Source organism: Neophocaena asiaeorientalis, unplaced genomic scaffold, assembly GCF_003031525.2.
Source record: "Neophocaena asiaeorientalis asiaeorientalis breed wild unplaced genomic scaffold, Neophocaena_asiaeorientalis_V1.1 scaffold19, whole genome shotgun sequence".
NCBI lineage: Eukaryota > Metazoa > Chordata > Mammalia > Artiodactyla > Phocoenidae > Neophocaena > Neophocaena asiaeorientalis.
This window is the reverse complement of record NW_020173388.1, coordinates 3,318,738-3,346,579: the sequence shown is the minus strand read 5'-3', so window position 1 is coordinate 3,346,579 and position 27,842 is coordinate 3,318,738. Positions and strand designations below refer to the sequence as shown.

At 38.1% G+C, this 27,842-nt stretch overlaps 1 protein-coding gene across 2 annotated transcripts; it reads left to right on the top strand.

Annotated features, from left to right (window-relative positions):
• On the top strand, nt 1-27,611 carry REST (RE1 silencing transcription factor). Of its 2 annotated transcripts, XM_024746724.1 has the most exons (4): nt 3-929; nt 4,742-4,825; nt 7,509-7,511; nt 10,788-12,142. In XM_024746724.1, the coding sequence occupies exons 1-4, from the start codon at nt 20-22 to the stop codon at nt 11,141-11,143; spliced, it is 1,353 nt and encodes a 450-aa protein (XP_024602492.1). In that variant the 5' UTR covers nt 3-19; the 3' UTR covers nt 11,144-12,142. The 2 variants fall into 2 exon arrangements, with proteins under 2 accessions (XP_024602491.1, XP_024602492.1); XM_024746723.1 differs by lacking the exons at nt 7,509-7,511; nt 10,788-12,142 and adding an exon at nt 27,554-27,611 and having other exon boundaries at nt 1-929.
• Nucleotides 27,612-27,842: the final 231 nt, after the last annotated feature.

The window sequence follows — 27,842 nt, the reverse complement described above, 5'->3', positions numbered from 1 at the left end:
GTTATTTGTTTTGTTTTGAATGCAGAACACCGTTATGGCCACCCAGGTAATGGGGCAGTCTTCCGGAGGAGGAGGTCTGTTCACCGGCAGTGGCACCATGGGCATGGCCTTGCCTAACGACATGTATGACTTGCCTGATCTCTCCAGAGCTGAACTGGCTGCGCCTCAGCTCATCATGTTGGCAAATGTGGCCTTAACTGGAGAAGTAAACGGCGGCTGCTGTGATTACCTGGTTGGCGAAGAAAGACAGATGGCAGAATTGATGCCTGTTGGGGATAACAACTTTTCAGATAGTGATGGAGAAGGACTTGAGGAGTCTCCTGAGGTCAAAGGCGAGCCCAGTGCGCTGGAAAACATGGAACTGGAGAGTTTGGAACTCAGTGTTGTGCAACCGCGGCCTGTGTTTGAGGTGTCAGCTGCCTCAGAACCGTACAGCGCAAATAAAGATCTTCCTCGGGAAACACCTGTAGCAGAGGACAAATGCAAGAACTTGAAGACCAAGCCGTTTCGCTGTAAACCATGCCAGTATGAAGCAGAATCTGAAGAACAGTTTGTGCATCACATCCGAGTTCATAGTGCCAAGAAATTTTTTGTGGAGGAAAGTGCAGAGAAGCAAGCCAAAGCCAGGGAATGCGGCTCTTCCACTGGGGAAGAGGGAGATTTCTCCAAGGGCCCCATCCGCTGTGACCGCTGCGGCTACAATACCAATCGCTATGATCACTATACTGCTCACCTGAAACACCACACCCGAGCCGGGGACAATGAGCGAGTCTACAAGTGCATCATTTGCACGTACACCACAGTAAGCGAATATCACTGGAGGAAACACTTGAGAAACCATTTTCCAAGGAAAGTATACACATGTGGAAAATGCAACTATTTTTCAGACAGAAAAAACAATTATGTTCAGCATGTTCGAACTCATACAGGTAAGAGGACCTTTCTTGTTTATAAGTGTACGCTACCCCCCAAATGAAACACTTTAAAAATGAAAAATTTCAAACATCTCAGAAGTAAAGAGAATGCCCCACTGCACCCATGGGTCCCCATCAGCTATACTGAAGAGTTATTAATATTTTGTCATATTTGGCAATTCAATTTTTTAAATAACAGCTTTATTGAGATGTACTCCAATGTAATGTAATGTAAGACATTTTTAGATGTAAGACATTTTTAGATTCTAAAAATGTAAGACATTTTTAGATTCTAAAAATGTAAGACATTTTTAGAATTAAAAGAAAATGGAAAGAACTGGAAAAATTTCAGTTTTGTTGTATATTTCCAATTTTTTATGTATACTTTATGTATACTTTTTTTTTTAAGTAGGATCTCTACTTTTTGCCATTTAATTTTTTTTCTTATAGTGGTTTATTTTCACTTAATTACAGTCCAGGTGACTAATTTTAATAGCTTTATTTTATATATTTCATCATTCATTACTTTTTCTCCACATTAAAGTTGATATTTCCACAATAAGGTTATGACTTACATAGCTAACATTGGTTGTACATATCTCATTTCACATTTTAATGTTAAACTTATTTGGACTTAATACATTTAAAAAAATTATTTATTTACCTTATTTTTGGCTGTGTTGGGTCTTAGTTGCAGCATGTGGGATCTTTCATTGCCATGCGTGGGCTTCTCTCTAGTTGTGGTGCAGGGGTCCAGAGCACATGGGCTCTGCATTTGTGGTACACGGGCTCATTAGTTGGTGGAGCTCAGGCTCAGTTGCCCAGTGGTATGTGGGATCTTAGTTCCCGGACCAGGGATCGAACCCATGTCCCCTGCATTGGAAGGTGGATTCTTAACCACTGGACCACCGGGGAAGTCCCTGTCTTTTAAAAATACTTTTTAAAAGCTTTTCCCCCCAGTATTACCTAATTTGTGGTTTTTTAAAAGAAAAAAATTTCAAAACAGGTTGTTGGTGTATAAACAGAAGGATAGTATTTTGATTATGTAAATTCTGAGAGTATCAGTGGTATTAAATGCATGGTTCTGAAGTTGTATTTATGGAAAAATTCAGCTAGTGCTGAAGAGCAGAGATAAGAAATGATCATCAACAGGAATCGCTTGTTTCTTATTTCTCACTTAGGTAGCCTGCTTTTCAAGTTCACTTAGTGAGTCTCTTATGTTCCTGTATTGAGGGCTCAGTGTTAGGTGCTTTCTTCTACTCTCTGCTAATCTTCAGAACAATTTACTAAGGAAAACAGGGTAAGTGTTTACTGAAAGCCTAAAGTGATGTGCTCAGGGTCACATACAACTAAGATTCAAAGTTCCAAATGTCATTTCTATAGGTAGTTATCATGGTAGGGGGCTGAGGATTTTCATTTGAGTCTTCAGTCAAAAGATTTTTCAGTTTGTAGTCTCGATATTTAACCAGTTCACAAATTCTACTTTTTTTAAAATCAATTTTTATTGGAGTACACAAATTCTACTTTAAAAGATGACATTAAAAAAAAAAAGATGACAGTTTTGCCTATATGTATGACTGAAAAATTACTAGTGTTTCTAGAGTATTTATGCCTTTTTTGGTGAGTTGCACAGTTAGAAGCAATCTATTTTGTTATGAAGAATTTTAAAGTAAATTGTCCTTAGTGGATTCTTCATGTTAATCTGTAAGGGTATTAAATTTTTCTTCCATTAACTTATTTATTTATTTACTGGCTGCATTGGGTCTTTGTTGCTGCACGTGGGCTTTCTCTAGTTGCGGTGAGTGGGGGCTACTCTGTGTTGCAGTGTGCAGGCTTCTCATTGCGATGGCTTCTCTTCTGGAGCACGGTCTCTAGGCACCTGGGCTTCAATAGTTGCAGCATGTGGGCTCAGTAGTTGTGGCACGCAGGCTCTAGGGTGCATGGGCTTCAGTAGTTGTGGCACGTGGGCTGTAGAGCGCAGGCTCAGTAATTGTGGCACAGGGGCGTAGTTAGTTGCTCTGCGGCACGTGAGATCTTCCCGGACCAGGGATTGAACCCATGTCCCCTGCATTGGCAGGTGGATTCTTAACGACTGTGCCACCAGGGAAGTCCGTATGTATCTTCCTTACAGAAATACATTCAGCATTTTTAAGCTGTTTTAAAATAATTCTAGGTCAAAGTAGGCATTTTGTTGCTATAATGTATTTACAGCTAATCTATAGCTACTGGCTAATAACAGCTGAATAGTTACTAGGAACACATTTCACAGTTATCAACACATTCTGTTTGTTTATTTATTTATGGTTTTATTGGTTCTTTGTTGCTGCTCGCTATCTTTCTCTAGTTGCAATGAATGGGGGCTACTCTTCATTGTGGTGCACAGGCTTCTCATTGCAGTGGCTTCTCTTATTGTGGAGCACGGGCTCTAGGCGCATGAGCTTCAGTAGCTGTGGCTCGCGGGCTCTAGAGCACAGGCTCAGTAGTTGTGGTGCACGGGCTTCGTTGCTTCACGGCATGTGGAATCTTCCCGGACCAGGGCTTGAACCCATGTCCCCTGTGTTGGCAGGCGGATTCTTAACCACTGCGCCACCAGGGAAGTCCCATCATCAACACATTCTCTTTTTTCTTTCTTTTTTTTTTGTACTCGTCTTTTCCTTATCCCATTTTTTTAGACACATCTATTACTGTAACTTATAGTGTAGACAAAATAATAACTGATGGTTTTTGAGGGCTTTTATGTGCCAGGCACCACGTCAAATGCTCTGGATATATTATCTTGATTTAAATTCTCACAATTCTAGGAAGTGAAGGTACTATTACTTTTACAGATGAGGAAGCTTGCCTGAGGTCATAATTATTACCTTGTGGTTAAAGAATATATGAAAACAAATTAGCAAGCTGGTTTTTTGATATGTTTTGTGGTTGACAACGTGTTTCCAAAAAATACACGTTTCCTGCCTTTGAGTCTTAAATTCTTTATTAAATCACTGGCCTCTCATCTTCAGTTGCTCTCAGTCCCTGTGGCCTTATGATTATAATTTGTTTTAACACTGAGCTGACTATTTTATAAAAGTTCTATCTACCACTTGAAATTTTTAGCTTACAACAACAGCTTCCCCACTCAAAAATTATTGCTTTAAGCTAACAATTTCAAATGGTAGATTTATCATTTATAAGGATCAAAAAAATTACCTGGGCTGCCCTGGTGGCGCAGTGGTTGGGAGTCCGCCTGCCGATGCAGGGGACACGGGTTTGTGCCCCGGTCCAGGAAGATCCCACATGCCGCGGAGCAGCTAGGCCCGTGAGCCATGGCCGCTGAGCCTGTGCATCCGGAGCCTGTGCTCTGCAACAGGAGAGGCCACAATAGTGAGAGGCCCGCGTACCACAAAAAAAAAAAAAAAAAAGTTACCTAAGTCATAGCATCAGAAAATTTGGGTAGTTTTTTTTTTAAATTTTATTGAAGTATTGTTGATTTACAATGTGGATTTTTTTAAAAAGGATAATTCTAATTTTATACCTGATCTAAGATACTTTTTCAGTTCTTAATATTTAATGTAATAACATGTAGCATTACTGTGAAAATTAAAAGGGCTGTGAGAATTCAGAAAGCCAATGGTATTTTTTGTCAGCAAAGCTAAAATAATGTAGTTAGTTGTATTCTGAATAATCTTTCTAATACATGATAAAAATCGATCATTTTGCCAGGGACAGGAAAAAAGAAATCCTTGTTAAAAAGTGCTCAATACTGAATGATGTGTATATTGTTAGTGAGAATCGTAATTGCATTATTTTATCATATTTGAACACTAATCATTATATTTTTGTAGGAGAACGTCCGTATAAATGTGAACTTTGTCCTTACTCAAGTTCTCAGAAGACTCATTTAACCAGACATATGCGTACTCATTCAGGTTGGTAAGAAATGGGAACGTTTCTATCATCTTTGTAAACTACCATTATAAAAAAGTTCTTCTAGACTTGGAACTGGTTCCTTATTTATAGTTCATTTATGATATAATTTTGAAATTAGAGTTAAAAATTCGTGGTCTACTAGTGTGGAGCTGTATTTAAATGGAGATTCCTAACCAGGGAGTCTGTAGGTGGAATGTCCAAAACTAAATGTAAATGTATGTGTGTACTTTTTCTGGGAGGAGTGTCCTTAATTTTCATCAGACCTTCATCAAGTTCCATGATGTAATAAAAGTTGAAATGCTATCATAGACCAAGGCTGGTTTATCCTTTTTGAGCAACCTCTGCCTTCTTATACTCCTTCCCGACTCTCCCTCCGCATCCCCAACAGAGTATAACACCAAGTTTCATAGTGTGTGGTTGCCAGGTTCCAGGGGTTCCTTATTAGCTACCTGCTCAGGTCCTGAAATTTGGCTTTATTCTCTTGACAATTGATAGGGCATCTGAGGACTGATTTATAAAAGCCAAACTTTAAAGAATGATAAATAATCCAGGATCCCATTTTATTCACCTATAATAGATAAAATGCAGGGCTATAACAAGTGGGAGATTTATATCCCCTCTAGTGACTGAAATTATCATGATCACCACCAGAATTGGTCCCCATTATCAAAATATGTAGGTAAATGGCAAAGTTAAAAAGTCGAAATATGTAGGTAGATGGCAAAGTTAAAAAGCATAGTGGTCTTGAATGGATAATTATTTCATTTTGGCCACACTGACCCTGGGTGAACAGTCACATCTGATCAGAGTACTCTCTTCCTAAATTTAGAATATATACCCCTGTGGGGGAGGTATGCTAAAATCTTGCTGTTTACCAAAGTGTATGTAGACCCAACTCCCTTAACAATTACCAATTACCTTAGGTTAACAGTTTGTGCTGTCTAATTGGATAGCCACTAGCCACATGTGAAATGTGGCCGGTTTGAATTGAGATGTATAAAATAACACACCTGAATTTAAACAGTATGAAGAAAATTATGTAAAATACCTATTTTTTAATATTACACGTTGGCATGATACTGAATATATTGGGTTAAATAAGTAGTAAAGTTAATGTTACCTCTTTTTTACTTTTGTAATGTGACTGCTAGACAATTTAAAGTTACCTATGTTGCTTGCATTTTACTTCTATTGGGTATTGCTGTTTTAAGTCAGTGATTGAGTAAGACTTGATTATAGTATGAATTCTAATTTGAGCAACTGTGAGGGCTCACAGCATGCTTACTGGCTCAACTTGACCTTACATGCTTGTCAAGTTTTATACTTTGAATGTTCCTTCTCAATCTCCTAAACTATTGAGTCACTTAACCAGAAACCTGTTTTTAGTATTACTATTGGGTGCTTCCTGGTTTCATTTTCTGTGGGTAATATGGTTGCTTTATTGAGGGTAGGCCATCATATCCTACTGATACTTGTGCTCTAGCCCTTAAATAAAATATTTAAGAGCTTTTCATGAGTTGGATCATTTCCGTTTTCATAACTGTCTCATGATGAGTAAATTCTGTTATTGTCCCCATTTTACAAATGGGGAAACTAAGGCCTTGGAGAAGTATGGCCATTTTTCCTCTGGAATGTCCCCTCTTCTGGATTTGTGTTAATTTGCTTTCTCATGGTATCGTTTAGTTTTTCCTCTGTCCCTGTGCCTTGTATAGCTTGTACACTGGAAATTAAATCTAGATGCTTGAATTGTAGATAATAATGTGTCTCACTTGAAGTCATATCTGGTTGACCTAATATTAGTGTCACTGGATCAGAATGACAACACACTTGTATTTTTTTCATTGAATCGATAATACTTTTGTCACTGTATAAATTTTTATCTATGGTGTTTTACACCAGACAATAATGATTGCCTTAATGATTTTGTGTTGGTTACTGTTATCTTTTGTCTGCTATATTTTAAAGGTGATTTTTAGTAGTTGCTGTTATAGTACAGCAAGTATTTAAAAAGTGTCATAATAATGAGTAGCAGTTACTATTTATTGTATGCATGCTGGGTACTGAAAAATTGGAATTTGTTATCTATAATCTTAGTACCTCTAGAATACTTAAATCCCAGCTTATAGATTAGGACACTGGCTTAGAGAAGATAAGTGTTTTATCTAAGGTTAATTGTCATTCTTCCAATTTAGAAGAGCTCGAGTTTGGCCTCGACTCCCCCACCCTCATTTTCAATCATCAGCAGTGTTTAAAGGATATTATGGCTCAGAAAATGGCTCAGGAAACTACAGCATAGCACAGAGTATGGAGAGAGCAGAGCCATTGTCTTTTATTGTATGCCAATAATTTGTGAGTCACAAACAGGAAACAAACATGGTTAGATTGTTTTGTGTATAAGTGTGCTGAATTATTTCCAGCCGATCCTATGTTTTAGTACTTCTCTTTGAAGTTGCTGATAATAACACTTGCAAATTAAGTGAGGCTAAGTGTGGTCAAATTGGGTAGGTAGTCTTTCTGACTGGGTTGCATGGAGTGAATATCTTGGATGCTTTCTCTGTGGTCTTGAGTCTGATCTTTATAGGTCATCTTGGGCATTCACTTCCTTGTTCATGTGAATGTATTTTAGGGAAGAGAAGTGTATGCTCAGTCTCTTATTTCTGGAAGAGACTAGGCTCTGCTGAGTTGGTACATTTTAGCTAAAATGACAAATTGGTTTATAAAGCAAAACCACATTGGTTATTTCCTTGGAGCACTTCCATTAGGGTAGGTCTTCTGAGGCTAAAGTAAGAAGGAATCAGAGTATTGGTTTGGTGAAATATACAGACACACTAACCTAATCTGGTGTTATTCTGCGTTTTATTGGTGTTTGTAACTAATGGTTTTGAAGTATCCTCACTTGGGTAGTCTAGAGATCCTGACATAATCCACAGCTCTCCATTTCCTATTCTGAGTGGATATGCTGCCATTTCATCCTGGAGGAAATACATCCAGTTTATGATGTTTTTGTAGATATCACACTGGATAGTTCTCCCGTCCTGCCAGCATAGGAGTTCATTTTGATTATTTTCCCATTATGAGTATAATGGATGTTTGTTAAAGGAAACTAACAACTTGCCAAGTTCCACCTCCATCAACTACTCTTTAAGATGGAAAAATATTTTTTTTCAGCAAAAATTATTTTCCTTTCACCAAGTATTTGAAACATGTTATGGTTTGAGAGTCTTTTTGTGAATTTTAGAATAATTTTAAAAATAGTGTTAAGGTTTAATTAATACACATGAAAATGCACACATCTTAGGTATACAGGTCAGTGACCTTATGTATGTTTTCTCTTGTTTGACTACCATCTAGGTGAAGGCATGAAATGTTTTACCACCCTCAGAAAAGTTCCCTCCTTACCCTTTCTAGTCAATACTTCCATAGTCTCCCCTCAACTGATACTCTGACTTAAATGTAACATCCTTCTGTAAAATATTTTTGAGATTCTTTCCATGCTGCATTATCAGAACTTTGTGTTTATTGCTGAGTAATATCCCCCTATTACTCTTTAATTAAAAGTTCCCTTGTTACTCTTTCTGGGCTCTTGATAAGAATGTGTAAAGCTTGTAAAACCCCCTTTTTGAATTTCCCTTATCTCTGTAAATTAATTTAGGAAGAATAAAATAGACATCTGACACATTTATAAAGATCAAAAACAGGTAAATATTACTGTTGGTTCAGGGCAAAAGAATTTTCATTCAGCTAGGTATTAATAAACTAAACTTGATGAATAGATCTTTCAATACAAGAAAGAGGTTAACGGCAACAAAGCAAAAATGTGGGTAGGGTGAATGAAGCAACTAAATGATGCCACCGCTGTTTAGAGAGAGTCCTACGAACTCCCATTCCCTGACCATTTCACAGATGGAGGTTTGCACCTTGCTTGATGCTGGCTGTGTAAATACCCTCATTCATTAGGACTTAAAAATGACCATTTTCATTTAAATTATTTTATGAGCACAAATACTTTCCTAAAGAGATCAGCTCCATTCATCAGCTCTTTGTTTACTGAGAGATAGGGTTTATATGGTAAGGCAGAATAAACACGTGAAATCGTCCCTTTTGTTTACCCATTCTAAAACCTACCAGCCATTCCAAAAGTGATGCATTACTGGTAATGTGTATTGACTGCTTGGCTATCTATCCTTTGCTAAGAGCTCTATGTGGATTAGATTATTTATAGTTCACAACACTTAAGAATATTTTACAGATGAGGAAATTGAGGCTTACAGAGTTTTCAGTACCTTGCTCAAGACTTCACAGTAATTTGCAGAGCCCATATTTGATCCCCCCAGGTATTCTTACTGTAGAACAAATTCTTAACTGTTATGTCACATATCTTTTCCCCATTCTGTGTCTATATATGTTAAGTAAATGTTTGTCTCCTTTGAAGTCATTCAATGGAGAGGACAAGATAGGGCCAGGTGTAGACTAATGCAGCATGTTGTTAGAAACCTCCATTTATGAATCTGTTAGTGGACTAATGTGGAGAAGAGTTGTCCAGTTAGCTACGTTTACAATCTGACATACGTGGATAAGTTTTTGTTTTTGTGATCGAGTATTCTATCATCAGACATTTTTTAATCATGTAAAGCTTACCATCTATATGGTTTTACTTCATGTCTGAGTAGTTTTGCTTTATGAAAAAAATTAAATAAGATTTGATGTGAATTTGAGAATGTTTGAGAGATGAATTTTCATAAATGTCAATTTCCATTTTTCTGCTATGCATTCCATTGGACCAGTGGGGTATGGATACCATTTGGTAATATTTGCTAGAGTGTGATCTAGATGGGTATGTATTCAGGTAGAATGAGTTAATCTTAATGCCTTTAATTTGGGGGTTGGGGGTGGGCTTCTGGTCTTGTATGTACCTGTGATTATGACTTTTTGTGCTTATTTTATATACCATATATATTTGTATGCCCCTTTTTGCTTACCTAGTTTCTTTGCCCATTCTTTAGAAGAAGGTGAGAGAAAATCAAGAAAAGATTTCTGACTTGTTTTATTTTTGCTGTGGAATAGCAACTCTGGCAGTGGAAAAGTTTGCTGAGTGAAACTTGACTCAGCTCTTGCCACGATGGACAGACCAAAGGGTTAAATTTAAAGAAAAAGCCTTTTGTTCCTTGAGGCCAAGAATTGTTTTAAAACTTTCACTTGGAAGGTCTGGGAGTGTAGCCTATAGTGTATAATATTTCTTTTGAAGTCTCAAGGTTTATCTGAAATGTATGGGAATTTTATGTTCTATTCCATTATACATTTGTTTTAACTAAACATGAAAACTTTAAAATTACCTTCTTTTTTAGTGCCCTTGTCCCAAAATTAACATCAAGAGCACAAGTCACTTTGCCAGTAATTGTTGTGTACTTCTTTTTTTTTTTTTTTTTTTTTTTTTCGTGGCCATGCCACTCAGCATGCAGGATCTTCCCCGACCAGGGATCGAACCCATGCCCCCTGCATTGGGAGCTCGGAGTCTTAACCACTGGAATGGTAGGGAAGTCCTGTTGTGTACTTCTTGATGAATCTGTATTTGATGAACTTTTTAGAAGATGATGATTAACTGAGATGATTATTCCTCCATTTGATATGAGAATCTATGTCAAGGGATAGAGAAAAGATATACAAATAAATATGGTAAATATGAGTTGCATGATAAAGTCTTCAAGAAATAGTTTCTGTGAGTTTTTTTTGTTTTTCAATTAGCTGGTCTTGCTGCTGTTACCAAGGCATCTGCCAGTATTTCATCCTCTGAACAAAACTTGAATATGCCAGAGGGTGAAACTTCAGATGGTAAACATCAGGCTGACGCTATGCTTTGTGAAATGAAGATGGACGCTGATGAGAAGAAAACAGAGAATCCCCCCGGCAGAGACTCGGCGGTTGAAGAACCAGCTTCACCGCCACTTCTTCCTCTACCGCTAGAAAAATGTGAAGCAGTGTCCACAGCTACTGTGGCATCACCTCCTGTCACCGTGGCAGTAAATGAGTCTCAGGAAATGGATGAAGACGAAGGCATCCACAGTCATGATGGAAGTGACCTAAGTGACAACATGTCAGAGGATAGTGATGACTCTGGATTGAATGGGGCTCGGCCGGTTCCACAAGAGACTAGTAGAAAAAATGGAAAGGAAGCCTTGGCAGTCAAAGTGGCCGAGGGAGATTTTGTTTGTATCTTCTGTGATCGTTCTTTTAGAAAGGAAAAAGATTACAGCAAACACCTCAATCGCCATTTGGTTAATGTATACTTCCTTGAAGAGGCAGCTCAAGGGCAGGAGTAAATAAACTTTGGGCAAGGCTTCAGTTCTTAGTTTGTAAGGTCTGTGACATTTTGTATTCATTTGTAGTAGTAGACAGCCTTTTGTTTTTAAAAAATTGCTTTAATTAGTATCCAGTCTTGATTTTTAAGTGGCATTCTTTTCCTTAGGAATCCGTGTACCTAATGATGTACACATTTTAGCAAATCCAAGGGAGTTAGTGTAATAAACCAGCTAAATCTATTAGCTTTTGCTTTTAATTGAACCAAGAGGGCCAAGGTGGTATTAGAGCATTCTATTGATTTGTTCAACTATAACTATTGAGTTTTTTCCCCATGTCTACTCCTGTTTCACTTTAGTTTATTCTTAGTTCCTTGTTTAGCTCTGTAAAAATTGGCATACTTAAATAGCAACTTACTTGAAGAATTTGCCTGCTTTATATAAAGTTAGCACTTTAAAATTGTTTTAGAGATGAAAAGAGACATTTAAATTGAAGAGAAGTTCTGCCAACAATGGACAGTGTATCAGCCCAGGTATTTACTTCCTGAGTTTTGATCAATACGTATTTCTTATTTGTGTATATGTTAATCGTCATAAAAACATTGATTTTGGTGTGTTTTTTTATTTCGGTGCTTTAATAGCTTAAGATGTTGCACATTGTTTTTTTGGTTTTTTTTAATCTATGCAGTTACATTTTTTTCTAGAACTAGCATTTTTGTTGAACAGTAACACTTTATACATATATTTGCATTTTATTTTTTCCTCTTTGGAGGGATGCTTTTAATCTTGTTTGCAAAAGGGCAGTTTTCTTTTTTCCTTTGCTGCAATTGTCGTTTTGGCAGAATATTAGTGTGTGCAAATTTCTGAGCAAATGAAACATGCAGGTTAAATTCATTGATTTTGATATTCATATCTATGCCAGAATCTGCATTTCATATAAGCTATTTATTTTAAATGCGTATAATGAATTCATAGCTCTCAGTTTGAACTTTACAATAAATAAGCCACTAGGTCTATACTGAATGGATTTTTTTTTTCTGAATGGATTTTTATCTCAAATACCAACCATAAGTAAACTTTTGGCCTGTCTTAGTACATCTACTTCCTAAATGTACAGTGTTAAATCGTATCTTAGAGGGAAACCTCTTTCATAGATGGTTGGTGTTTTTATGTCTACTCCGCTGAATAAAGAACTGTAATTTTTATTTGGAAACTGCAAATCTGGAATTAGGAGGCATAATTTACTCCTTCAAGTTATACAGAATATCAGTTTGTGAGATTCCAAAGCCATAGCGATTTTACAGAAAACCTATGATGAGAAAGGTAGTATGAGTGCTGGTAGACCAGCTGCTACTTCCTGTGAATACAGTGAAAAGGGCTGGTGAAAGTTAAATTCAGTCCAGATTAAAAAAATCACACTTTCTCAGGGATCTCCACCAACTAGTGGGTGTCCTAGCTGTTCCTGTGACTGCCTTTTTCTACAGGTGAGGACTCAAATGAGCTGAAGCTATTCTCGTGTTCCTGTGGGGCACTTTGTATGGAAGAGTATGTACTTCCAAACTTTGTTGGTAGGTTCTTTGGCCAGTCACCAAAGAATATGAAAGAATCCAGTAAAGGATTTTTCTTGTTGACAGCAGTTATTCATTGTAGTCCAATAAAGTATGATCCCCATAGGGAACCCTGAACAATTCCAGTTCACCCATGTTCTATTCTGAAATAACCACTTTATATTTCATTGATTTTCTTTTGTCTGATGACCTCTGAAGCAGGTTTCAGAGTTTGGCAATGCAACAGGAAAGATTAGGAAAAGTATTGAAGTATGGGTGGAAAACTTGTTAAAATTCTGAGAGTGAAGTCCAAGTTAAAAGACATTTGAACTTGGAATTGACTGGGAGGCCAAAGATTTAAAGAAGCAGAAGATTCTCTCAAGACATGAGGAGTAAGTTGTGTTACTGGTGTGTGTTTTGTGTGCACGTTGGGGATTTGTAAATGATGTTGAATTCTAAGCTCCGACAATCATTGTCAATGGAAGATTAAGCTGCAAATATTTATGTTTTAAAACTTAAATTATAAGGCTAGTTAAATCTTTCTAACAACTATTTTTTAATATTCATGGGTACATTTTATATAAGTTACCTTTTACAGTATACATGAAAAGATTCATGTTAAGTACAAACTACAGATTGGGAATCAGTTTTGGGAAGAGGTTTTGTGGATTCTTTTGATACTTCAAAAGAAAAAAATCTGACTTCTGGGGAATTGGACTAATTTTCTTATCTAGATTTTAAGACTAGAATGCCAAAAACAAAAATGTGAAGGAAATTAAAACTCCTTATTATGAAAGTGATCTGTGAAAACATTGTTACTGGAAATTGAATGAACTTGAGGCCTTTCCTCCAGAAAACAAGGACTTGATTGTCAGGCCTATATTAGGTTCTGAACCTTAATGCCATGTATTTGTTCTTATTAAAAATTGTTTCAATGAAAAGTGCATTAGTAATAAGAACTTCTGGTCTAGTTGGGAGTTCTTCCATTTGAAAAATGTGATATTTGCATGGAACTGTTTGAATCTTTTTATTTTCTCAGTATACCCTCCACTGAATAGGATTGAAGCTAGAATTTTCCCTTTTGATAAAGAATGAAAAGTGAACATGTTATTTGTAGATTGATGTTTAGTACTAGAGCAAAAGTTGAAATATTAGAATATAAGCCTAATCCTTGGTAGTCTTATAAAAATATATCTTTTAACTATCTTCTGAACCTATATTCACATTGGTTTTCAAGGTATTTTAAGTTATATTTTCTTCCTCTTTTCAGAGCTGCTTCTGTGGGGCTGCCTTTTTTTCTTTTTTAAAGTTAAATTGAGGTGTCATTCACAAAGGGCTGCATTTTTTGTTAAGGTTTCTTATGACTATGGCTGGGTGTTTTACTCTGGTCTCCCAAGAAGGGCCATTTTATCTTTGTCATGACTTTAGATTCCCTCTAGAGTTACTTCTAAAGTCATGTGGTCTTTAACTTTGGGAACTATTTCTCATCTGAGTGCTAATTCAGATTTAAGCTTGAGTCATCGCCTATCACCCCATGAATGTTGACAGTGGAAGGAATACCTTTCCTGTAGTTTCAGTTCTAGACTGAAAACCTGGGGGAAGAAACTTCATTTTCTTTTTTGCACAAATCAGAAAAACAGCTACTGTGCAGTTTCCTTGTTGACCTCAGCAGATGAACTGGACTGGTAGTGTTAATTCAGATTTAAGAAATTATCTGAATCTTGATTTGAGTAAACTTGTGATCTACATGCAATATTAACTAGATTGGATTGCTTTTATATTTTCACACGTACACATAGGCACTCCCCACCCTCATCAACATCCATTAGTTATCGAACTTTGTGAACTGGCATTGAAACATTACAACAATGTTTTGTTGCACCAATTTTATAAACTTTTACAGTGCAATACATGTTATTTTTCAGAGACAAACCAAAGTTTAATTTCTCAAGGTTCATGCTGTTTGCTTTAGCAGCATTTGATGGTGGATCTTTTATATACATTTGTAATAGATGGAAAAATAAACCAGATTGCAAATGCGTTTTCTTTCTTTTTTAAAGCAAACCATGTACCAAGTTTTTTGGTCCAAATTGTGTAGGATAAGTTAAATTGCATTCTAATAACCAATATGAGTGTATTTCTGTAAGTATAGTTATGTTGAAATAAAGTTTTAAAAAGCATTTTATGCCTTTGTTTATTATTGGTACATCAAGTATCAAGGAAGTCAATTTATTTGGCTGGAATTGCAAGTGTATTAATTTTCAAAATCTTTTACCCCAGATAACCCATGGTAGGTAGAAAGGTTGTGGCAGATGTTTTTGTTTGAGTTAACAATCCCAGTGGGTAGTAGTCTAAAGCCCATCTTTCTATAATTTGCTTTTTGGGAGGCAGAGCTGAAGGTTGGGAAAAAACAACCTGCAGACAGTTTATAGGAGATTTTACGTAGTAATTCCTTCCCAACTACAGGTCCCTTTAACAGTTTTAATGTACACGTCCGTTCTCAGTTGCAGGCCTGGTATTAGTAAATTTTGACTCATAATTGGAAAAAGATGCACTGAAGAGAAAATAAAATGAGTTACATTGAATGTTCACTGAAAGCCCGGGCACTACTTTAAGGATTTTACTGTATTCAGTGAGAGTCTGAGAAGAATATGAAACCCATGAAAAAGTGATAAGCCACATTCTAGTAAGGTTCTTTTTCCTTTGTTAGTTCACATAAACAGTGGTGCTGTATGTTGAAGGCTTAGGTGTTTTTGTGGACTTTAGGGAAAAGGGAAAGCGATGCAAAGCCTCAAAACACCTGGACTGCATCCTGTCCTGATGCAGCAAGTGACCTGGAAGCTGTCAGGAAAGGACAGAGATTTCTCGTTGAACCGATGAGTGTGATTCACTCTCTTGCCCCTGTTGCTTCTGCCTCTTGCAAGAGTCCTTATCATGAACAAAGCAAAACGAGTTTCCAAGCATTTGTTTTATTGGCATGGTAGAATCAGTGATGAGGAGCTGTAAGTTTCTGCCTAATGCAAGGATATATGGGAAATTTATCATGAATATATAAATGTTACTGATGTGTGACTTGGTTTGTTATTTTAAGGAAGGAAAGAATTCTTCTTAGTGTGTTTCTCCAGTCCCTTGCTACTCCTTTCTCAGAGGCTCACCCTGTTATGATTTTTATATGTATCATCTGTTTACACTTAACTTTTGGCCATCCTTTCTTTGTATTCTGCCCATGGTCTCAGTCAGGGCTTAACACTAGTTTGTAGGTAGAGTTAACGGTACAGTAGTATGATCTCTAGGGTACGTTACAGCTCTCATCCTTAGCTCCATAAAGGCAGGTTGGTGAAGCTGCTAAAACAATGTGCTAATGTTTGGTAATCAGGGAAGGTTTGTGGTATGAAATTGCCTTTTTAAAGGATTTCGATGTTTGCTGTATGAGGTGCTCTGTGGCCCTTGCAATTAGAGCTGGGTTCACAATGGGCCTCTCTTCTTACTACTATAACTGGGCAAATCATTTTTAACTTTATTAAACCTCTTTCTTCATCCAGAAAATGGGGGCATATGGTACTTCTGTCCATAGAGTGGCTTTGAGTGTTAAATGCTTATTGAGCACTTAGCCTAGTGCTTGGCATGTAGTTTTAATATTAAGACATTTTCCACTAGATAACAGAGCAAGTAAGTATCCTTAAATATATAGTGTGCTTCCTGTATTTGACATTATTAAATTGTATAATCCACCTGCTTGTCTTCATGTCTTGCAAAATAGTGGAGTTTTAATGTTATATGTGGGCTTTTGTGTCCACTACTTTACTCAACTATATTGTAATCTCCATTAACAGTCAGAATGCTTTTGTGTTCACTGCTTTCCTCAAGCACCTAAAACAGTATCTGGCCCGTGGAAAGGCAAATAGTTTTTAATTGCCCAGGCCAAGCATAATTATGTGCGTGGTGCCTTGGTGTGTGTGTGTTTCCTTGATTTCAACTAATAATACAATGGTAGTGGTAATTTTAAGATTTTGATAATGCAGAAATCTCTGTTCATAGAGTAGGATTTTTTTTCTGGGTGCATTAACAAGTCAAGGAGAGTTCACCCAAGTAGCAGGAAATAGTAAGTTTTGAGAAAGAGACTTAGTGAAGAAACTTTATTTTGGGACTTCCCTGGTAGTCCAGTGGTTAAGACTCTGTGCTCCCAATGCAGGGGGCTTGGATTTGATCCCTGGTCAGGGCACTAGATCCCACATGCCGCAATGAAGATCCCGTGTGCTGCAGCTAAGACCCAGCGCAGCCAGATAAATAAGTTAAAAAAAGAAACTTTATTTTGAGAAAGGTTCAGACTTACAGAGATGTTACAGAAATGGTACCCTGAATTCTTGTGTACCTCTTATTATTTTTTAAAATTTTAACTTAATTTTATTTATTTGGTAGTGCCAGGTCTTAGTTGCAGTATGTGTGCTCCTTAGTTGCGGCTCGCCGGCTCTTTAGTTGTGGCATGCGAACTCTTAGTTGCAGCATGCATGTGGGATCTAGTCCCCTGACCAGGGATCGAACCCGGGCCTCCTGCATTGGGAGCTCAGAGTCTTAACCACTGCATCACCAAGGAAGTCCCTTGTGTACCCCTTATTGTGATCCACTACTCACATTTGCTTTCTATTATCTACATATTATGTGGTGGACCCCCAGAAATTAAGTTGCAAGCATACCTGTTCATCTCTGAATACTTCAGTTTATCTCTTAAGGGTTAGGGCATTCTCTTATAATGTTGAAATTCATGACTTTAAAGATGGGTGTAGTCTTTAATACACAGTCTATATTCAGAGTGTGCCAAATGTCTTAATATTAACCTTCAACAATCTCCCTGTTCCTAATCCCTCATCGCATTTCGTTGTCACATCTCTTCAGTTTCCTTTAACTTGGAACAACTCTATGCTTTTGTCCTTTACAACATTAAGAGTTTGAAGAGCGTATGCCAGCTGTTTAAAGAATGTTCCTTAATTTGGGTTATTCTAATTGTTTTCCTCATGCTTCAGTTCAGGTTACGCATCTTCGTAGGAATAGTAAGTACTGGTGCATTACATCAGAAGGCATATGATGCCATTATTGGTTGTGTTAACTTTTATTATTTGGTTAAGGTGTTGTCCACCACATTTCTCAATCGGAAAGTTTTTTTTTCCATTTATAATTAATATTCTGTAGGATGATATAGTGAAACGATCTTATTCTTCAACACAGCCATTGATTTTAGCATCTACTGATTTTTGTTTAAGTCAATTATATATCTTCTATGGTAACTGATATTCTCTATCAAAAACAGCTTTCTCTTTTCCCCATAGACCTAGGTTCTTGTTTCATGAGCTGAGTTATTCACTTTACCCCAGTTCGGGGCGGGGGGGGCGGGGTGCCCTTTTAAGCTAAACGAGACTATTACAGTTTGAGTATCACACTGAACGACTGAAACTCAGAAATACTACATTTCTCTGTGCTTAAGTCATAACAGTCAATAAAAGTTATGGAAGCTTGATGGAATGCCTTAAGGGATAAACTGCAAGTAGAAATTTGCCAGTGGTAGAGATTCTACCACCAGAAGGCAATTTTAGAGAATGATGTTTTAATTCTTTTATTGATTTTAAAATACCACACCTTTCATTTCTTTTTTGGTGTGCTCTAATTCTTAAAAGACATAATGCAAGTACAACTACATACTCAAAATTCAAGCAAGTTAAAATTCATCCCGACTAGCTCTCTTCCTACTAATCCTCTTACTCTCATTTGTTTCTCCTCTAGAGTTAACTACTGTTAATGATCTGCTGTTAACTCTTAACCTCCATATGTGTATGCATATTGAAATGCTTGATTTCTATGCTTTTTACATAATTCAGGTTATTGATATTCTGCAGTGAGTAGAATTTGAGGATCTTTGTCCTAGTTAAGGACCTTCCTTATTCTTTACAACTGTTGCATAATATTTCATAGTATCATGGTTTAATCACTGATTATAGTGAAAATTGACCATCTGGAAGTATTTTGAGAGTGGACACCAAGTGGAGTGAGTGGTTCAGGGGATCCAAAGGATCTTACAACCTTACAAGTTATGTTTTTTGTTTGTTTGTTTGTTTGTTTTTTGTGGTACGCGGGCCTCTCACTGTTGTGGCCTCACCTGTTGCGGAGCCTGTGCTCCAGACGCGCAGGCTCAGCAGCCATGGCTCACGGGCCTAGCCGTTCCGCGGCACGTGGGATCTTCCCGGACCGGGGCATGAACCTGTGTCCCCTGCATCAGCAGGCGGACTGTCAACCACTGCGCCACCAGGGAAGCCCACAAGTTATGTTTATGCTTATGTTCTTAAAGTACAACAACTTTTATATTTGCTAATAGTAATTAAGTCTTGTACCCTATTTCAAGGTGGTTTTTTTTTAAATACAGAAGATGGATGTTTAATTTAGTGTTGCTTAAAGTAACAGAATGATGAGTAACATTTTCATTTAACATTCACCATTGATGTGATAGGGGAATGGCACCTTGGTACTCAGCTAATTTTACTGGGGGGAAATGACTTCTCCATATGATGGTATATTAAGGAATTGCAAGTTAATAAGACAGAGGTCCCTGCTTGAGCACGAGCTACAATGGTAGCTGTTATTTTGCCATGTCTAGTGGACCAGTGTGGGGATCCCGGCAGGAGTTTTATCTGCATGGCAGGACAAAGACTTTTTTTTTCTTTTTTTCCCTTTCAATCCGTTTAAGACCAAAGATTTTTCTGATGAGATACAGCACATCTTACAGATACTGAAAATAAGGTAGGCAAGTTTGCCTAGTAGCAAGCATGAGGCCTTGCAGTTAACAGTAGCAGAGGTAGCTGTAGTGATGGCAGTACCCAGGGACCAGAGAGAGGCAAGGGCAGGAATCTGCACTAGTGTGTCAGAAGTGCTGAGATAGCCTCTTTGGTAGGGACACTAATGAACATGATTTTTCTGTAGGTTAGTAGCAGCAGCAGTGGAGTGGTGAGACTTGCATGTTTCTGCTCTGTGTCCTGTGTGCACAAGTACGAATTTCCCCTGAAGGGAGCTGTTGTTGGGGAGGAAGGAAATGGCTGACTTCACGTAAGAGCAGGCTGGCCTTATTCATGACCCACGGGAGCCAACCCTGGGGACACCGGAAATAATTGGGAAACATTTTGCACAGAACTGGAGATCCCACATTAGCATCTAGGAGTAGTCCTTTTCTAAGTACCAGGCACTCTTCTAAGCACATCCCATTAACTCTGAATCCTCTCAACATCCCTAAAAAGTAGATTGTCATTCCCACTTGGCTTCCTACAGACAAGCCAATTGCCTGAAGTCACACAAGTAGGAAGTGGCAGGTCTGTGTTACACTGCTTTTCTGATTAAGTGAAGAATTTTATGTGGGGAAATTAGGAGTGGTGGTGAAAAGGATTTCAGCCTGATCTGAATGTTCTCAATTTATGATAATGTATTAATTATATTAACATGATATAGAGGTCACTCTTTAAGCAGCCGTCTCTCTATCATAACATCTAACCAGTTTATATTTACTGACGATCATGAGTAGTTTACTAGCAGTAGTGAGATGAACTTCACCTTTTTGAAATGAAAGTGAAGTAGGGTAATACACTTGTTCCCTGATTCTACTGATGCCCGGTTCTGAGATAGCATAAGCTGGCATTTTTAGGTAAGCGACTAAATTAGGTGGGTAGTTATTTTTTAAAAAATAATTAGTATTTTTAAAATTTTTTATTGGAGTGTAGTTGATTTCCAATGTTGTGCTAGTTTCTGCTGTAGAGCAAAGTGAATCACTTATACATATTTCCACTCTTAGATTCTTTTCCCATATATGTCATTACAGAGTATTGAGTAGAGTTTCCTGTGCTATACAGTAGGTCCTTATTAGTTACCTATTTTATATAGTGTGTATATGTCAATCCCAATCTCACAATTTATCCCTTCCCCTCTTCCCTTTCCCCTTGGTAACCATAAGTTTTTCTACTGTGTGACTCTTTCTGTTTTGTAAATAAGTTCATTTGTATCATTTTTCAAGATTCCACATATAAGCAATATCATGTGATATTTATCTTTCTCTGTCTGACTTACTTTACTTACTATGATAATCTCTAGGTCCATCCTTGTTGCTGCCAATGGCATTGTTTCATTCTTTTTTATGGCTGGGTAATAATTCCATTGTATATATATATACCACATCTTCTTTATCCATTCCTCTGTCGATGGACACTTAGGTTGCTTCCATGTCTTGGCTGTTGTAAATAGTGCTGCTGTGAACATTGGGGTGCATGTACCTTTTCGAATTAGAGTTTTCTCTGGGTATATGCCCAGCAGTGGTATTGCTGGATCATACGGTAGTTCTATATTTAGTTGTTTTTTTTTTTTTTAAGGAACCTCCACACTGTCCTCCATAGCGGCTACCAATTTACATTCCCACTAACAGTGCAGGAGGGTTCCCTTTTCTCCACACCCTCTCCAGCATTTAATGTTTGTAGTTTTTAAAAAAATTAATTATTAATTATTTTTGGCTGTGTCGGGTCTTTGTTGCTGCGTGTGGGTTTTTCTCTAGCTGCGGTGAGTGGGGGCTACTCTTTTTGGTGCCCGGGCTTCTCATTGTGGTGGCTTCTCTTGTTGCGGAGCACGGGCTCTAGGCGCGTGGGTGCTTCAGTAGTTGTGGCTCGCAGGCTCTGGAACGCAGGTTCCTGTAGTTGTGGTGCGCAGGCTTAGTTGCTCCATGGCATGTGGGATCTTCCTGGACAGGGCTTAAACCCATGTGCCCTGCATTGGCAGGTGGATTCTTAACCAGTGTGCCACCAGGGAAGTCCCGTTGGTGGAGTTTTCAACGATGGCCATTCTGGCCGGTGTGAGGTGATACTTCATTGTAGTTTTGATTTGTGGGTAACTATTTGAAAACAGACGAACATATAATTTAAAGAGAAGAGCGGCATTTATTTTGAAATGTCCTTGGTTCTTGGGCCCTGTGAGCCTGCTATATTGTAGGCCCAGATATTTGTCCCATTTGATCCATTTATTAGAATATCACTTGAGTTGCAGGCACCTGGCATCAGGTGCCTGTCTCCTGGTCTCTCAGAATCCATAGGGAGTGGTGGAGACATACAGCAACAAATGTCTCCACGTGGGTTTCTGTCTCCTTGTTTGGCATCAGAGATGGAGAAATGCTGGTAGGTGGCCAATGCTAAGAGCAGGATTCTGAAATCACTTTCAACCCCATGTCACTCTACTCCTCTCCCTGGTTGTAGAGCCAGGAAAAGAAAGGAAGAGTTTCTAGGGCCTCAGGATCCTAAGCTTGGATTCTGCCTAAAACCTCCTTTCTCCTTCTTGGAGAGTAATAGGGTACTACTTTGAGATACTAAGTTCCTTCATTTCTGTGTCCTCATTACCTCCCCTAACAGAGACTATGCAGATAGCTGACTTCCTGATTTAGCTTTCTGATAGTGTAAGTGCTCCATGAGGGTGGGTCAGGATGGGAGTAGAGATTGCCTAGGTTTGCACCTGAACAGATTTGTTTTTTCACTTTAACTTTATGAAAGTAATACATGCACAGCTAAAACACTATTCCTAAAAGATTCATGATGAAATCAAAATCCCACAGCCTTGTGTTCCTACCTTTCCTCAGTCATGAGCTGTTCTATGTATCTGACTCCTGAGGTAAATTTAAGTCAGCATCAAATTTCTTATTTGATAAATTTACAGTGGATTCTCTTCACATAGGTCAGAATATATAGCATGTTATACTGCATTTTCCTCAAGGGGATGAACATGCTGAAACCTTGTAATGGGTGAAAGTGGCTACAGGTTCTTTGCAGCCTTGCAATCAACTTGAGCCTGCGCTGCCATTGCAACTTGCTTTGACCAGTAGAATGCAGCAGAGTGACATTGCTTGATCTCTGAGCTTCGGAGGCCTTGCAGCTTCTACTCTCATGCTTTTTCTGAACACGATGACCTTGTGAACAAGCCTGAACTGGCCTCCTTCGGGACGATATTCTAGGTAGAGAGAGGGACCCATGGAAGAAGGCCCAGGTTTCCAAGTTATTACAGCCATCCCAGCTGAAGCTCCCGACATGGAGTGAGATCTGCAAATGCATATCCCCACAGAGTGGGAGAACCATTGAGCTGAGCCCAGATTAAACTGCCAAACTAAAGAGCAAATAGAAGCTTCTTTGAAGTCACTAAGTTTTGGGGTGGTTAGTTATTCAGCAACAGATGTGGGTAGAAACCTAATTATGCCTTCAGTCTAGTTAAAAAAGAAGCATTTCCTATTGACAAATGAGCAACTGTACCTAGAACTGATAGAAGCCAGGCTGAATGGGGGAGTTGGTAAGTGGGACTGTTAAGCATTGTTTTCTTTTGTTGAATAGTCTCATCCAAGTTCCCATGCTGTAAATGTTCAGTACATTTCTTGGAATTAACTTTACATAATAGCTTTTTCATCCAGTGAAAAAGACATTTTCCTTAGCAAGTGTTTCAGTAAAATATATCTCTTATCTAGTATTTAAGGGAAAGAGGTCACCATATCTCTAATTTTTCTTCCAGTTGAATATTTAACCATAAAGTTTAAAGTGAACAGTGGAAAATGAGAAATCTCTTTAGGCTACATGTTAAATGTTGAGAAAACTGGAGGTAATAGAAAGCTTTTAGTTGGACAACTAAGATCCCCTTTTAGTGAAAATCAGTTAAGATGTGAAAAGGAACAGGAAACAGGATGAATGCTCAAGCAGAAAGGCAAGGCAATTTAAACAAGTTCAGAACCAAATTAATTTGGTTTTTGAAGCTATTTGATTTGTGAATAAATAGGGACTACTAGTTCTATGTCACTTATAGGATCAGGACTTTATATATATATTTAACATTACATTAGTTTACTTAAAATACAACTACAGAAATTTTTAAAATTAATCATCTCCGTTTCTTTGATAAGAAACTTAATGAACTTCCTTTTTTCTCCTTTACCATCAATGGTTTTTGGTTTTTTTTTTTTTTTTGGCAGGTTCTTATTAGTCATCAATTTTATACACATCAGTGTATACATGTCAATCCCAATTGCCCAATTCAGCACACCACCATCCCTACACCCCCACGGCTTTCCCCCTTTGGTGTCTATACGTTTGTTCTCTACATCTGGGTCTCAACTTCTGCCCTGCAAACCGGTTCATCTGTACCATTTTTCTAGGTTCCACATACATGCATTAATATATGATATTTGTTTTTCTCTTTCTGACTTACTTCACTCTGTATGACAGTCTCTACATCCATCCACGTCTCAAGAAATGACTCAATTTCATTCCTTTTTGTGGCTGAGTAATATTCCATTGTATATATGTACCACAACTTATTTATCCATTCATCTGTCGTTGGGCATTTAGGTTGCTTCCATGACCTGGCTATTGTAAATAGTGCTGCAATGAACATTGGGGTTCATGCATCTTTTTGAATTACAGTTTTCTCTGGCTATATGCCCAGTAGTGGGATTGCTGGGTCATATGGTAATTCTATTTTTAGTTTTTTTAAGGAACCTCTATATTGTTCTACATAGTGGCTGTATAAATTTACATACCCACCAACAGTGCAAGAGGGTTCCCTTTTCTCCACACCCTCTCCAGGATTTGTTATTTGTAGATTTTCTGATGATGCCCATTCTAACTGGTGTGAGGTGATACCTCATTGTAGTTTTGATTTGCATTTCTCTAATAATTAGTGATGTTGAGCAGCTTTTCATGTGCTTATTGGCCATCTGTATGTCTTCTTTGGAGAAATGTCTATTTAGGTCTTCTGCCCATTTTTGGATTGTGTTGTTTGTTTCTTTAATATTGAGCTGCATGGGCTGTTTATATATTTTGGAGATTACTTCTTTTCTGTTGATTCATTTGCAAATATTTTTGTATCAGGGTGATGGTGGCCTCATAGAATGAGTTTGGGAGCGTTCCTTCCTCTGCAATTTTTTGGAAGGGTTTGAGAAGGATGGCTGTTAGCTCTTCTCTAAATGTTAAATAGAATTCACCTGTGAAGCCATCTGGTCCTGGACTTTTGTTTATTGGAAGATTTTTAATCACAGTTTCAATTTCATTACTTGTGATTGGTCTGTTCATATTTTCTATTTCTTCCTGGTTCAGTCTTGGAAGGCTATACCTTTCTAAGAATTTGTCCATTTCTTCCAGGTTGTCCATTTTATTGGCACAGAGTTGCTTGTAGTAGTCTCTTAGGATGCTTTGTATTTCTGCAGTGTCTGTTGTAACTTCTCCTTTTTCATTTCTAATTTTATTGATTTGAGTCCTCTCCCTCTTTTTCTTGATGAGTCTGGCTAATGGTTTATCAATTTTGTTTATCTCTCTCTTCTTCTTCTGGGACTCCTATAATGTGAATGTTGTTGTGTTTAATGTTGTCCCAGAGGTCTCTTAGGGTGTCTTCATTTCTTTTCATTCTTTTTTCTTTATTCTGTTCCGCAGCAGTGAATTCCACCATTCTGTGTTCCAGGTCACTTCTCCGTTCTTCTGTCTCAGTTATTCTGCTATTGATTCCTTCTAGTGTAGTTTTCATTTCAGTTATTGTATTGTTCATCTCTGTTTGTTCTTTAATTCTTCTAGGTGTTTGTTAAACATTTCTTGCATCTTCTCTATCTTTGCCTCCATTCTTTTTCCGAGGTCCTGGATCATCTTCACTATCATTATTTTGAATTCTTTTTCGGGCAGGTTGCCTGTCTCCACTTCATTTAGTTTATGTGGGGTTTTATCTTGTTCCTTCATCTGGTACATAGCCCTCTGCCTTTTCATCTTGTCTTTCTGTGAATGTGGTTTTTGTTCCATAGGCTGCAGGATTGTAGTTTTTCTTGTTTCTGCTGTCTGCCCTTTGGTGGATGAGGCTATCTAAGAGGCTTGTGTAAGTTTCCTGATGGGAGGGACTGGTGCTGGGTAGAGCTGCATCGATGGTTTTGTTCTTAGATCAAGTACAGACCTTCATGAGAAGTGGTAAATTCTGAGTAGAACATATTTTCCAGCACAGCTATAGGCACAAATGTAGAAGTCAAGCTGCTGCCTGCTGACCTCTCTTCTGGCTCTGTAACTGCAGATGACTCCACTTTTTAAAGCATCAGGATCAGGACTTTATATCAGTTTTTGTTTTTTAGGATACTTTACTGGTGTGTTTCTTTGGATGTTTGCATTCCAAATTTCCTGTGTATGTTATTTTCTTCATCAGAATTGTGGGTCAGGATCTCCACTCATGCTGTGATCTGTCCGTGGTACTTGACAAAGCTCACTAGCACTTGACAAAGCTCACTAGCAATGTGAAAAGATTCCCAGCCAGCCATGAAAGCACTTTCAATTTAAAACTACCTGAGAGGGTAAGACAGCATGGAAATCACAGTGAGACACTTTAGGATTGGGCAGCAGTGCTGAAGTCAGACAGCAAGGGTGCAGCACGTCACACACCTTAGCTCTGAGGAACGTTCTCAGGCTGGAGTTGTATATGGGAGGGTTCAAAGGAAGATAGAAAGAGAACTAAGTGGCAGTAACACAGGGTTTCCAAGGAAATTGTGTCATAACCTTTGAGGTCTTCAACGTGGGTTGCTTTTCTTTTCTAAGATAACACGTTTACCTCTTAAGGTTGAAAAGTTCTTGCCTTCTCGCCTTTAGCCTTGTAATGGGTTCTAGTATATAGAGGGAGTATTATGTGGTGGTTAAAACCTGGGTGCTGGTGAAACTGTTTTGTATCCTGATTATGGTGGTTGTTAATTAACTTGTACATATATTAAAACTCCATAGAACTGTACATCGAAAGAGGAAAAAAAAGTCAGTTTTACTGTATAATTAAACAAACCCACAGGGTGCTGTGGCTAGGCTGCTGGGGTTTGTTTGAATCAGAGATCCATCACTCCTTCATTGTGTGACCCTGGGCTGGTTACATGTTCCCTAGCTTCCTCATCTCCAAATGCAGGTAATAACAGTACCACCTGCATGGGATTGTTGTAAGAATTCAGTTAATCATGTAAAGTGCTTAAAAGCGCCAGGCTCATTGTGCTTGCTTAAATAAGAGTTAGCTATTATTACTATTATAAGAATGTAAAGGAATAAAAAGAAGCTATATGGGCTATCATGATCATAGCAGCTGCGAAGTCTCACATACAAGTGTCCTGAGGTACTGTCTTTAGGCAGTACAGGAAGAAACCCTAGAAAAATGTCAAGTTACTAAGCAAATTTAAGTCTGCTCTATTGCTATTTTTCAGGGAAGGCAAAAACCAGCTCCCAAAACAAAAAAGTCCCCTCTTCCTCCTAATTCATTCATTCATGCATTGAATGCTGGCTATTTTCGAGGGGCTTACTGAAAAATTAGAAAGGATCTTGGCAGTCTCTCATGTCCAAAATCATCTGATGATGTGTTCTCTAGCATGTCTGTCTTTGTGTGTGTGTGTGTGTGTGTGTGTGTGGCCTCAGTTTTCTCAGATTTACCACAGTTACTGGCCAGAGGTACTGACTGACTGTGATTAAGCATCATACCTATTGCACCTACCAGTGAGAATATTATAACCAAATTCTTCCACTAGGTTGATTAGCCAGAAAGTAAATTCTGATAATTGTTTGAGAAGCAAAAGGAAGCTTCTGCAAAACAGTGTTTTAAGGATGGTCTAGACTTAATAATCAGATCATGAAACTCCTGTATTAAATGAGAGAATATCGATGGTCTTTGACATGAAGGGGAAAAGTGAGGCATCATTCCTACATGATGTTAAAATGTTAATCTTTAGCCATTCCCACCCACTACAGGGCATCAGTGGGGCAGACAACATAACAGAGACATTAAGAGCAGGCAGAGGTGCTATCGATTGGATTCACGTGAGTCTGAAGTTTTTTTTTTTTTATTGTTTAAGCACTACTCTTTGACAGTTGAAAGAAAACAATCCCCCGAGGAGGAGAAGAGCAGCCAAGAGAAAATGGAACATTCTGAGAAAGAATGGAAATGATTCTATTGCTCCACAAGACAGAGCCAAGTGGGAGGGAAGCCAGGGTAAATGGTCAGAGGCCATCGACAAAACAGCTCGCCTCAGCTTCAGTGCTGGGTGCCTACTCAGTGATTAACAGCTCTGCCATGTCTGGCACAGGTGGAGCTCCAAGTTAGTCATCTGCAGGAAACTAGCCTTGATTTCCATTTTGCAAAAA

Excerpts from the sequence above, each read along its gene's own strand:
- REST (XM_024746724.1), top strand. The coding sequence starts at position 20 with ATGCAGAACACCGTTATGGCCACCCAGGTAATGGGGCAGTCTTCCGGA. Across the intron at positions 930-4,741 it reads GCATGTTCGAACTCATACAG|GAGAACGTCCGTATAAATGT; the intron begins GTAAGAGGACCT and ends ATATTTTTGTAG.